The sequence below is a fragment of the Pleurodeles waltl genome, chromosome 5 (genome assembly GCF_031143425.1).
Source record: "Pleurodeles waltl isolate 20211129_DDA chromosome 5, aPleWal1.hap1.20221129, whole genome shotgun sequence".
Taxonomy (NCBI): Eukaryota; Metazoa; Chordata; class Amphibia; order Caudata; family Salamandridae; genus Pleurodeles; species Pleurodeles waltl.
In genome coordinates, this window is record NC_090444.1 from 1,586,032,580 (window position 1) to 1,586,045,437 (window position 12,858).

The 12,858-nt window shown below is 41.9% G+C and overlaps 1 protein-coding gene across 6 annotated transcripts in view; it reads right to left on the reverse strand.

The window, feature by feature from the left end:
* KIDINS220 (kinase D interacting substrate 220) overlaps positions 1-12,858 on the reverse strand; it is a 987,486-nt gene that overhangs the window by 512,865 nt on the left and 461,763 nt on the right. For all 6 annotated transcript variants that reach the window (XM_069235892.1, XM_069235890.1, XM_069235888.1 and 3 more), the window contains exons 15-16: positions 10,744-10,909; positions 8,682-8,833 (exon numbers count right to left, since the gene is read on the reverse strand). In XM_069235892.1, the coding sequence (XP_069091993.1) occupies positions 8,682-8,833; positions 10,744-10,909 (318 nt within the window). The remainder of the gene's footprint in view (positions 1-8,681; positions 8,834-10,743; positions 10,910-12,858) is intronic.

Below are 12,858 nucleotides of genomic sequence, written 5' to 3' on the forward strand. Positions count from 1 at the left end.
GAGCAAATCCATCCCAATCACTTATTCCACTCTGGCTCTTTTGCATGTTTTCTCGGGTTTAAAACCACTAGCAAACTGTTTATGAACACTCAGAACTGGAGAATCAGATGGTGGAAGTTACTCTCACAAACTACATGTTGTAATACCCAAGTAGAACTTAAAAATAGAAAAAAACGATTGTGAACTGAGCTCTCAGAATGAAAAAAGAGATTAAAAAAATGTTTTAGGAGCTTCCAAAGCACACATTTTAAAAACGGATGGAAGCGAGCAATGCATGCTCTGAAACACAAAATATAATTACATCCGTAATTGAAGAGATCTGCATTTCTGACATCGAAACGTATATTCACTAAAACTGCATTACTTAACCTTAGCATTACTTAAAAGACATGTTTCTCTCTTGTTTTTAAGAGATTGTACCAATTACAAAAGAATATTACTTCGATTGTATTACCCATTATTGATTGCAGAAGGAAATCTATTAGTTAACCTGATTAAAGGAATAATTGTGTTGATTACTCTGAACAAATACACAAAAAGTGTGGATTATTTTACCCTGCATTAAAATAAAAATCAAGCTCACTCTGATTACTTAACCATACATTAGTTTAAAGGGCAGTTCTATAACATACTAGATGATTGAAGATGAAGATGATTCTGCTATTTCTACAATTTATCAGAAGATTACTTTAATTACATTACCTGGTATATGACAGCAGAAGAATACTCCTTCTCAAATACCATTTACTTGGTTACAGAAAGATTACAATGATTGTGTCACACTACATTAGAGTACAGCAGAAAATTGCTTTGATCATTTTATCCTGCATTACACGAAGGAGATCATTTTCATTATTTTAAATGGCACTGGATTGCAGCCTGTGCTAAAATACCTCAATAGCACTCCAATTTCATTACCCATTGATTACAATAACCAAAGATCAAGTTACTTACCTTTGGCAATGCTCTTCCTGGTATATACTCCTTCTGATAGAAGATTGTTTACCTTTAGACTATTTCCAAGTGCCAAGCCGGAAGATTAAGTCAGCACTGCTACCACATGTGGTGCCATGCGCCTCTGCATTCACTTCATTCTATCTACTTTGACAAAGTCCTTTTCTGCACTGCCTTGGCTTTGTTTGGCCCAGAGAACCCCAAAAAAAGATGATTGTCCACCTGGTGGTCATTGGTGCAATTTATGTAAAAGCTCAAAGCTCTCTTGGGATCCAAATAATCTCTACTCTCTCGAGGGGTGAGACAGAGCAAAAACATTGGAAGAAAGATGAATTGTCCAAGGTGAAAAAGAGCCACAACATTAGGCAACAGGTTTCGCATTTGCTTATGTTACAGCTATTGGCGTTGTAAATTCATAACTGGACTTTTCTTGCCACATTAATTGGTCAACCCTGCCTCATAATGTTGTCTTTTCCTGCTATATAATTCCAGTGGCTTTTCATATAACTAAAGCACTTCCATTTATTTACCTTCCTTTTGTTAGTAAAGATCACAGACCGTCTCTCAAAGTAATCGAAGAGCTACACTGGTGAACCAGATTTACAGCCTTGTTTGACGCGAAGGAAAGCTGAAGCTTAGCAGAACACGAGCATGAAAGGAAGAAAAAACAAGCATTTGCAATGCAACGGGTCTCGCATTTCTCCAAGTTAGAGCTATTAGCAGTTGCAAATTCCCAACCTGACTTTTCTTGCCACATTAAACGGAAAAAAAGAGCGTGATCGCGCTACTACAGTTCACTCGTGAAACTATCGGCAAAAGTGCAATTATCTACATAACCGGCAAAAGTGCAATTAACTATGTAACAGGGATGATGTCATGCAAAGCGCTCGACTTCTGCCAAGCAAGATTGCGCTGCTAAAAATGATAAAAAGTAGTCCACAAACCGGACGGAAAACAGTGAGCCTTGCATGTTTTCAGTACTTGGTCACTGCGCTCGAGGAGGGCTAACAACCAGAAAAGGCATGACGTATGCATGCCTTCCACTAATGAAAGCAAGAAGATTTTAAAAGGCAAGCCAATGAAAGACACTGACGTGACATGGATGAGGCTCTGAGACCTTTTCTAACTGCTAAAGCGTCTCGCAAGCGATACGCATGCGACGCAGGCTCGACCCTAAAAAGTACCCTAAAGAAGATTTAAACATGACAAGGTGTAATAATACATTAGTTGGTCCCTGCTCCCAAAGAGAAAAGGGTGATGGAAAGAGGCATGACTGACTAATAGCAAGGAAGAGTGTTTAAATGACCATGAAACAAGCAAATGAAACAGCTTTAAGCCCACGTAAGTATACTAAAGTATACAAGAGGCCATCTGCTTAATTATTCTGCGTATACTTGCTCACAAGGTCCTCTGCTGTTTCTGCTTGCTCACTGGAATTGTATGTTGGCCCAGTTTCCTTTTAAAGTGATTATGTTTTTGTCCGCCATCCTTATTGTAAAGCTCTACAACACACTGAGTGGGCAGCACTATATAAAAAAACATAAATAACTAAACAAATAAATGTGTGACACTTGTACAGAGTGCTTGAATTTTAGAAACTATTCTCCGTCGCTTCCAGGAAAAAAAATACCAAACATTCTCCTGAATGCAACTAAGTGACAAGTACATCTAACCTATTTTGGGGGGCAGGGGCACTTCCTGGTCTGCAGTGCTTTGCATGAGCGACCTCTCGGAGATGTGATAACGTTTTTGAAGTAAGAAACGATAGATTTCTGGGTCCTGATTGCGGCACCTCAGAGCAGACAGAAATCAGAAAAAACGGAGGCTCTCCTCCCTTAAATTACGCCGCCGGCAATGTGCGTGCTGCGAGCCGGCAGTCCACGCTCACTGCCTGCGTCTCACATCCACTGGCCCCAGTAGATGTTGGCACATGTGGCTCGAGAGTGAGGCAGTTTAAGAGCCATAAAACACTGCTACATCGGGAACACTAGCCGAGCAGCAAGCCTTACTCTGAGGGTGCGGGCAACGTTTTAGTGCCTTAATTATTCTCAGTTAATCAAGGGAGGCCTGACAGTGACATATACAGCATAATTACGGTGCGACTTAAAGCAGTGCAGCATCGAGACCACATTTGCCGCCTTCTGAAAAGAATCAGTCAAACGGGTAGCAAAGAAAAAACTGCACTTTACTCTGAAACTGCGTAAATAAGATGCATATATTATAATAACCGCAGAAAGGAACAGTGGGATTTCAACATACCACCCTTTAAAATCTTCTGCTTGAGACAGCGAATTAAAAAAAAGCTCAGAGACAGTTCGAGCTTTGAGACTACGGGTGGTTTTACATCTTTGCCTAATGGGGCCCCCATATCCACCCAAGAGAACGCGATCAAACCATATACCACTGGTGAAAGAGATTTCTGCCTCGAAAGTATTAGCAATAGAAGTCATTGCTACGCAGCATCGCCAAACTTGCAAATAAGAAATGTTCTCTGGTTTGTTCCACCCCTGAGTCGGTCAGGCCTGCGACAGATATTCCCTTCAATGGCATGAAGTAGCAGGCACGTGTGTGCAGTCCACTGCCTGGCAAAGCACGGGCAGTCCGGTAGCTGCAATAGGACCCCTGACCCCACCGACATGCAGTGCGCAGTGGAGGGACATTAGAGATTGTTAGTTGCATTTATATAGTGCTTACTACTCCAGACAAGGTTTTACCAGGGCGAAAACCGATATACATACAAAAAAAAAAAAGTCCTACGTATTAAGACATAAGGGTTCTGCCAATACACTTTGTGCAATGCACGTATTTGTGGGTATTGCTATTTATCATAACTTGCTTTACGGCTTTGTTGAAGGAATTCACTACATTGATCATATTACATGTCTATTTTTGTAGCATTAAATTTACAAATATAGAAAGCATAATGTCCATGGTTAAATGTGCCATCCCATTGCAGTTCACAGAATTGGTTTTCAAAATAAAAACTTTTCTTTTTTAAAATGCCCCCTTGAGACACTCCTTTAAACATAAAAATGTTGTTCCGCAGAGGTCGGCAAACCTTCTTTAAATATACGGCAAGCATCAGCGTTTTAAACCAGTTTATTGAGCCACAAAATTAGCATTTGACAAAATCTTCCACGCGGGAGAAAAGGAACGGTCGCCTCCAATAAAATGCAAATTTCAGAATGGTATCGGAATGCCAGTATCGGACAGCGAACAGCAGCTTCAGGGAGGGCTGTTTTGGGGCCAATCCGGGGACAGGCTGTCAGTGTCTGTAAAATGGACACCGCAGGGTAGCACCTCAGAACGGACCACCGTGTGAGCCCGAGCGAAGGTCTGTCTGCGTTTGGTAGGCAGTGGGGAGAAAGGGCCAGACTGCGAGGAATCAATGGCCTACCATGGGTAGAGATTTCAAAGGGCTGGCTTTAAGCAACAGCAAACTGATACCGATGGGAACAAGATGAATGTTTAGATTCCCGGCAATTGCACTCAAGGGAAGAATCAAGCTACAGAACCAGGGCCAGAGGGAAGTATATTTAATGTTGCCAATTTCAAGGTTTTTTGTTTTTCAACTTTTACAGGTTATGTATAACACCTCAACATAATAATGCAGGATAATTTTATCTTTTTGAGCCTCACCAGCCCCTTCCTAGGTATCCCCAAACAAACACCTGTATAAGGGTCCACGAGTGACTGGGGACAACACTGAGAATGCACTACAGATGTTGCATTTTATCACTGTGTACAGTTGATTAAGAGATTAAGAATAATGCAGCAGAAATGCGCCCTCCTCGCACGAAGCGCACTGTGCTATCAGGAACTGTGAGCCTACGGCACAGATTTCCCTAGCCAGGGCAGTGCAACTTCGCGTGGGGAAGCTCACAGCCCCACACGAAATCCGTAAGCATACCACAGCAGTAAAGCTCAGTGGCTACACTCTTCAGCTACACTCTTCTGCTCCTACAGCCCCTCCTGAGCTCTGCATACTACTCTTCTCTCATCGATTCGCTCTGCCCATTGAATATGTGACAATTCATTCTGCTCTTGACCAATGCGAGATTGAGAGCAGAGGCGAAGGCGCTGACTGGATGAGAGCCCCTCAACTTCTGCCTTCAGGGCTAAGGCGAGACCATTTACAATTTTGTACGGGGGTGGGTGTCTCCGTTCTCCCTAGCGGCTCATCTTGGTTTTGAGGGGGAGCGGAGTCCACAGCTAAGTTCAAAAGTTATATGTTCACATTTGCAATTGTGCTGTCGACGCTTTCAGCCCTAAAAACACATTTAGCTCTGCACCCTCAGGCACTTGTACAGGATGGGAATGTCTACAGCTAATATAGTTCAGATATTTCCTAAAGTGCAAACATTTAACTTTTCAGATGCGATAATTAAAATAAAAAAAATAAAAAAACTTTCATTGTCAAAAGAATCATGTCACCAAAATCTTGAGGAAGGAGATCTTGTCATATCAGGCCCCTTGTACTGACAGCCGAACTGAGCCCTGTGACATCAGTGACACAAGGTGATCACCATTGCACGAGGCACATGGCCCAGACCAGAGGGCAGCAAATTGTGTCAATTCATATGTAAACATAAAGCACAGCATGCCACGCTGCAACAATTAAAGGAGCGGGAATGTCTCCTGCGCTTCAACAGGGAGAAGGTGTGGCGCAAGAACTAGAGCTGCCGACTTTGGAACCGAGGACCCGGGTTTGGGTCACGGTGTCAGCTCAACATCACCTACTCTCCCCTGCCTACACAAAATTAATATGTCCTTGCCTAATGCAGTTGATAGTCATGTAAAGCCTCGAAACCTAAATAAGTAATGAAATAAACCAGTAGGCCTCTTCCCTCCCACCACCGGGGACCACACACAGGCACACTTGGATCAAAGAGCAAATGTGACCAAGATAACCAGGATAACCAGATTCAAAGCCTTGCTTAAACCAAACGAAAACTGGAGCTTAGCAGAACACGACTATGAAAGGAAGAGAAAAAAAGTTCCCCAAAGAAGATTTTAACATGACAAAGCGTAATAATAGAGTAGTTGGTCTCTGCTCCAAAAGAGAAAAAGGCAGAGCACAGAGGCATGACTGACCACTAGCAAGCAAGGATTATTAAATGGCACTGAAATGAGCAAATGAAATAGCTTTAAGCCCACAGTAAGTATGCTAAAAGTATACATAAGTTCAAAAGCTCAAAGGCCAATTCAGTCCTCAACACCACTTTATCTGGGAGGAAGGTGGTGTAAAAGAGCAGCACCTTGCGAGCTCACATGATGAGCAGAGGTTAAAGCCACCACGATTAAGGTTTTAAGAATCGAGAGACAGATGACAGTTGTGCATCGGTTTGAATGCAGTGAAAAAGTAAAGTGAGGACCAAATTGAGACCCCACTGTGGCATCAAAAAGGTTCTGGAGGAAAATGGGCCAATCCAGACTGTTGCAGTACAACATTGCAGTGGTGTTATCTGTGTGATCTGGAACCAGCCTCCCTTTGATGGACAGTAGGAAGACTCCAACAGACTCATGTGGAGCCAGGCCTCTGCCAGAGACCAGAGTCCTCTGTGTTCCACATCTCCCAGATGACTTCCCCATCAGAGCAATGATGCATGCATTACCACAGTCAGCTCTGGACTGGGCAGGAAGAGGGTTGTGCCATAGGTCCAACTGCAGTCGAGCAGTCCCCTTTGCAGGTCTTTTGCAGTTTTCTCCACAACCTGGATGGAATCTGGCAGGTTCCCTGGTGCTTGGCACACAGACTTCAGAACCCACTGCAGAGGCCACATGTGCTTTCTCATGTGGCTGACTAGCAGGATGCAGGAAGCCAAAAGTCCCAGAAGCCTCAACAACATATTCAGCGAGATACATGGCAGAGGCTAAAAAACGGTATCATAGTTGGAATGTCCTGGACTCACCGCTGCGGAGGAAGGCATAAAACTGCAGAGCCCACATATGCCACCTGGCATTGTTGATGATCAGGATGCATGAGTCTAGGCCTAGAAGCCTCAGGGCAACCCTCACAGAGACCACGGGTTGAGGATGAAACTTTGTAATCCTAGCTTGAATGTGCAGGTGCTGAGGGAGGCAGATAGACAACTCCTTTGCGAGAGATGGAGCAGGTCAGTAAGCAATGCCATATTTCTGGTGGTGGTGGGCCTTCCCCCACACTGCCTCCTCCGCTTGACACAGAGATGTTCTGCTGGTGACAAGGCCGGGACACCTATGACACCACAAGGTTCCAAACAGTGAAGATGGGTCTGCAACTATAGTAGTGAGGCTCCCTTCCATGGAACTGACAAAGGCAGACTGCAGGTTGTGACAGGCTGTTACGCTTTTCTGGTACATTAGTGGTCTTTTGCGCAGAACTTAAGTCAAGTTACCAAATCAAGGTGATTACTTAAATGAAAACAGTAACCCAGACAAGCACAGGGAGGCACCATTTATTTGTGTAGAAAACAATCGGCTTGCCCTGCTGTGCAAACGGAAACTGCAACATGATGCACTCTTCAAATGTAGGGGCACAATGTAAAGCATAGTGCCCCTATTCCTTGGTCTTATACCTATAATAACTGCAATAGTTTTGTTCTTTAACACCACTATGTCACAACATAAATAGTGTCCTCTTTCATACAACAGCGAGTGGTTTAAAAAAAACAACACAAGAATTCACATAGAGTCTTCTAGAAACATAAATAACAAGCATTGGCAAAGCAACAGATTTCACCCTTGGGACCTACTGGCTTTGCCAATGTTTTTCTAGGCATGCACGCCACACGTGGAACCCTACATAATGAGGTAAGGTTTTTTTATTTTGTATTTATTTTATTTACAGATTTGAATTGGAAAATAAAATAAATATCAAAAAAGCGCTTTGGGTTTTTTGTGAATCATGGGTGTGGGGAGAGCAACACAGAGGGTTGGGGGAGTGGAAGCAACACAGAAGGTCTACATGGTGGGCAGCAACATGAAGTACCAGGGTGGGTGAAGCAACACAGAGGGCACATTCTGGATAAAAATCATCAAGCAAGAGATCAACCTGGAAAAGGCTGAGTAGAAGCACACGGGTACAAAACAATAGGGGAAGTACACAAAAGCGATCAGAATACAGGGCGGGAAGAAGCACATGGATGTAAGACAGCAACAGGGAGTGCAGGGGGAGAGAAGTACACAAGGGAGACAGCTGGAAGACACTGGTACTCCTATGGAGTGATTAACCCTAAAGAAAAAAAGTGCAGCCTAAAAAGGAAAAGAAAGTAGAGGATGCACAAAAAACAGCTAATCAAAACCAATAGTAAAGAGGATACGCTCCATGAAAGGGACAAACAACACTGACAAGTTGGAACACAAATAAGAAACGGCTAATTGATGGTGACAGGAAAGCCAACCAATGATATGTAATCAGTGGGTTCCAAGCCATTGTATACCCTTGGTAAGCCCACATTAAGTCTCGCAACAGACAAAGCCTGCACTGTCTAGTAGGCTCAAACTAAAAAGGAGCATAAAGCAGGACTTGCCAGAAACTACAGATCATTTTGGTTGGTGGTACAAATAGATCTATGAATGAATCAAGATGTCTGGAAATATGTTACTTTTCCCAAACATGTCTGGAGCTCATGTGACAGACATAATCAACATTCCACAAACTGAAACAGTGAAGACAGTTATCTGTGTTTTCAAGTGGCAACAGAAAAGTGAAACTTAATTTGTCAGAAAGAACAAAAGGGTTGTACCTTGTGTCTCTTCTGTTTTAAAAACACGAAATAATCTTGTTGCCAAATAGCCGAATTCTCTTTCACACGCATCAGAAAGCGTTGCAATCATTTCTGCCATAGATGTTTCACCGCCTACACTGGACAGTCTATTGTAGTCCGTAAACAGAAACCTTTAAAAGAAAGATACAGAGGTTTGAACAAGATAAAACACCTATATAAATAGAATATGCTTGCTCTTGGTTAAATGCCACTTGTAATAAATTAAACACACAAAATGTGAAGTAAGGAATGCTTACAAATAGCCTGAACCAATGGCAATCGTTATGGGTACAATTTCAACCAATCATTTTTTTACCCACTCTGTCACTACAGAATGAGGCTCACCTTATGCAAATCAGCACTGACTTGCTCCTCCTGGGAACAGTCCAGCCCCTAACTGCCAATTGAGGTTCCCTACAGAAGGAAAAACAAGCAATCCTAGACTGGGTTTGCCCTTGGCAGGGCTAACCCATGAAGCCATAGTTAACACTGCATCTGATGGGTGAGCGAGTGAGAGCCCCATGTCTAGGCATTCTTAAGGCGTTGCATAAACATTCAAAAGAGAATGGAAGGAATGCTTGCAAACAGTATATTAACAAAGACTTTTAATCACTGCAGAGCACAACCCTTTTGGTTTGTGCTCCTCAGAAGCTGAACCTTTTGAAGAACTTCTATGAGAGCCCAAATGTCTCAAGGGACAGGAATGAGCCCACCCTCATTCTCAGGAGCACCCCTTCAACCAAATGCAAACTTGCCCAATGAGCTATAACATTGCTTTCCCATACCATAAGCATTTAGCCTTATAAGCCATCTCAAAGTAAGCACTGCATTTCTGACTGTCATGATTGACCCACCCCAAGCCACAACATACAGAGATAATGACAGTAAATACTGAAAACACGGTTCTTGTACTTACTGCAGATTTTTAACACCATAGCTTTCTGCTCATGTTTGGAAAGGAAACCAATAATCAGTAAAAAAATAAATAAAAAAAAACAAAAAAACACATGGCTATAAACGTGAAAAACGTGAAAAACAGCGGGAATGTTCAAACTGAGGGGACTGAGTTTCACTGTATAAGCAACTGTATGCCTTTGATCCCACTAAGACATGCTGGAACTTGTCGGTGGGCAAGGGCAGTATGTATAGGGTTTTCAACAATCTCAACCTGCCACTGTCGAGTGTCAAGAATCGTGTATATATACAGGTACTACATTTCTTTAGAATTCACTGTTCTATAGTCATAGTGATCAACAGAGTACCACACAAATCAAACCCCCAAATCAAAGGGAAAGATTGACATACAGTTAAGCAAAAAGGAAATCTGACCTAAAACAAAAATCAGTTAGTTGCCAAACAGGCCTAACATATCTGCTCATGAAACTATGATCGAGGAGCTTAGGTGTATAAAAAGTTAAGAGGATGGCAGTATAGCCAAGATGTAAATTATTATTAGAATATTGGATACACCATACAATATCCTACAAATAATCAGATCCACACATGGATCCTGAGGGTCCCATCTATTCGTTAGGGAGTTATTAATAACGAATTACCATACTACTTTGTATCGAGTTTTCACAGAAAAGCCCTACCAACAATAAAGTACTGACAGCTATCTTTCCTACTAACATATTTTTCTGATTTGTGTTTCTATTTACTTTGATGAAAGAAGCAAATCAATATAATTAATGGCTCATAAAGGGGTGAATTTCGAGAAATCTTGTCAGTTTGGGTCCTATGAGATAGTCTGAGACCAGATTCCCTCAGGTAATGTATTATAACCTCTATCAGCATTGTGATACCACCTAAACACACAAACAGAAAATATGTATGTGTTATATAAATATCCAACCATGTTTACATACACCAACATAGCGCAGCACCAAATACAGTGTGTTGTTTTAGCGAATCATTGATTGTTCAACTCAGCGGTAGATGAAAATCAGATCAAAAAAATGAAACAGAAGAAATTCAAGTGTTCACTCCATCACGCACACTGAAATGGAAAGATAATAATTTCTACAGAATTAGCTCTAACCTGACGGGTAAAGCTTTTGTTGTCTGCTCTGGTAGTTCAGGGGGGTTCACAAACATCAGTTTAAGAAGAAGCTCGAGATACCCAATTTGTCTCGATAGCCTGGTGCTCAAAACCCAGGCCCAGTTCCAGTTTTCACCTTCCCGCCTGCCTCCAAAGTAAACAGCAGCTGTGAGGAAAGATTTATTTTAAAGTATTAAATAGACTCAAAGACAGAAGTTATGAGCAAAAAATGAAGTATTCATGCATCCAAAGAAAAAAACAATTACAAAACAAACCATTTTCCCAACATATATCAGTAGAAGCTGGTGATTTTATTGGTATCATAAGGAGAAAAAGCAGTTGACTGTATAGTATTACTCCCTAGTCATATTTTGTATCAAGGTGGGACTCCTGATTATTTAAATTAATACCTGTTAGAAGGATGAGATATTCTCACATACACTTCAAAAGTGAAATAGAATGTTCCCACCTGAGCCTATATGAAGTCCAATTTGCTGTTTCAAGTCTTTAGTTATGCAGACAAACAGCAATTAAAGAGCAGCTTTCACAAAGCATGATGGAGAAATCTGGGGGCAGAGCAGCAGGCAGGAATAACAGGGCACAGGGATAAAATGTCCAGGAAAACGCAAGTTTTACTGTATTTTCTTTCTTATTGAGGTCGTCATCATTTGGAAGCACACAAAATACACAAGTAAACAAAAAAAGCGTGAGGCTGCCAAACCACTAGCCCGTGTAAGACACCAATAGTAAATAAAAAGAAAGAGTAAATACGAAGGGGGAGATTGTAGAAATTTCCATACTCGCACACCTCTCACCTTGTACAGCGTAACATCTTTCACTCTGTAAGCTCACATAATTCTCATTCTGCACTAAACACACATCAATCACCATGCATTCAGGCACTTTCACCCTGCACTTAGACACTTATCAACCTTCAATCATCACCACTCACCCTGTACAGAGAGCACCCACACCATTCTCCTTATATTCATACACTGCTCCCACACTACTCTTGCTCCTCACATTTTAAAATTCCTCATCCACTCCCTAGGTATCTTTTTAATAGCAGGTCGGATGGGAAAGATTAAAACAAACAACTATAAAGGGGTTTCGAGGATATTATGATCCTATGACCCTTTATTGCACCATGTTTAAGCCCTAGACTACTGGCCTATTTGGTTCTGGGGTTTAGTCAGGGAGGGTATGTTTTCCGACTACCCCCCCGATTACATATATCCTATACGTACACGTTAATATGTGGCATGCATATAAATTCAAGTCATGCACCGGCAGTATTATCCTTGCCAGTCAGAAGCTGCATCTGTAAAAAATAAGAAACGTGTAGTATAAAAATTATATACTAACATGTGCGTTTTTTGAACGTGACGTGCACACCTCCCACATGCGCACGTCTCTTTCCAATCAAACTTGTGACCATTGTGCGCTATATGCTAGTGCCAAGCCCGTTTTCAACATATCATGCCATGTTGTGCATATACTGTTTTTTACGTCAGCGTAGCTACATCAAATGTTGGTGCATATGCCTTTCAGTATACACGATCTTCAGTTGAAATGACCACACAGAGCTAACATTACTGGAAATTTAGCTTACGTGATCAACACTGCCTACACGCACGTGCGCGCGCTGGGTGTTTGCCCTGTAATCAAACCCTAGTTATCTCAAAATGGAGAATCAAGGGAAAGGTGGTGGGATAAGGAGTAGCCTTAATGTCAGTAGACAGAAAACTTACAAAGAAGTGGCCTTAGTGGTAAGTTTGGATTTCTCACTCATTTCGTCGTGGGTCCTTACTCTCAGTATAACCTACTCAGCTTCCGTCCAATCTGCTTGTGGCCCTTATGAGTCTTTGGCCGGAGCATTTTATCTCCCGCGTCCAGGCCAGCTGGACCGCATTACGGATGAAATATGTGCTCATTAATAGGACAAATAACTCTCAAAAAAGTCTCTTTATATATGGACATTTCAATTAATAGCCCCGCAGAGAAAAAAACTTGCACAGAAAAAATCCTGTTATGGTCTATAAGGGCCATAGGCCCGGTGTAATCTCATGACATTATTATATTATACACTCCCTATTGTTCACATATTGTACTTAT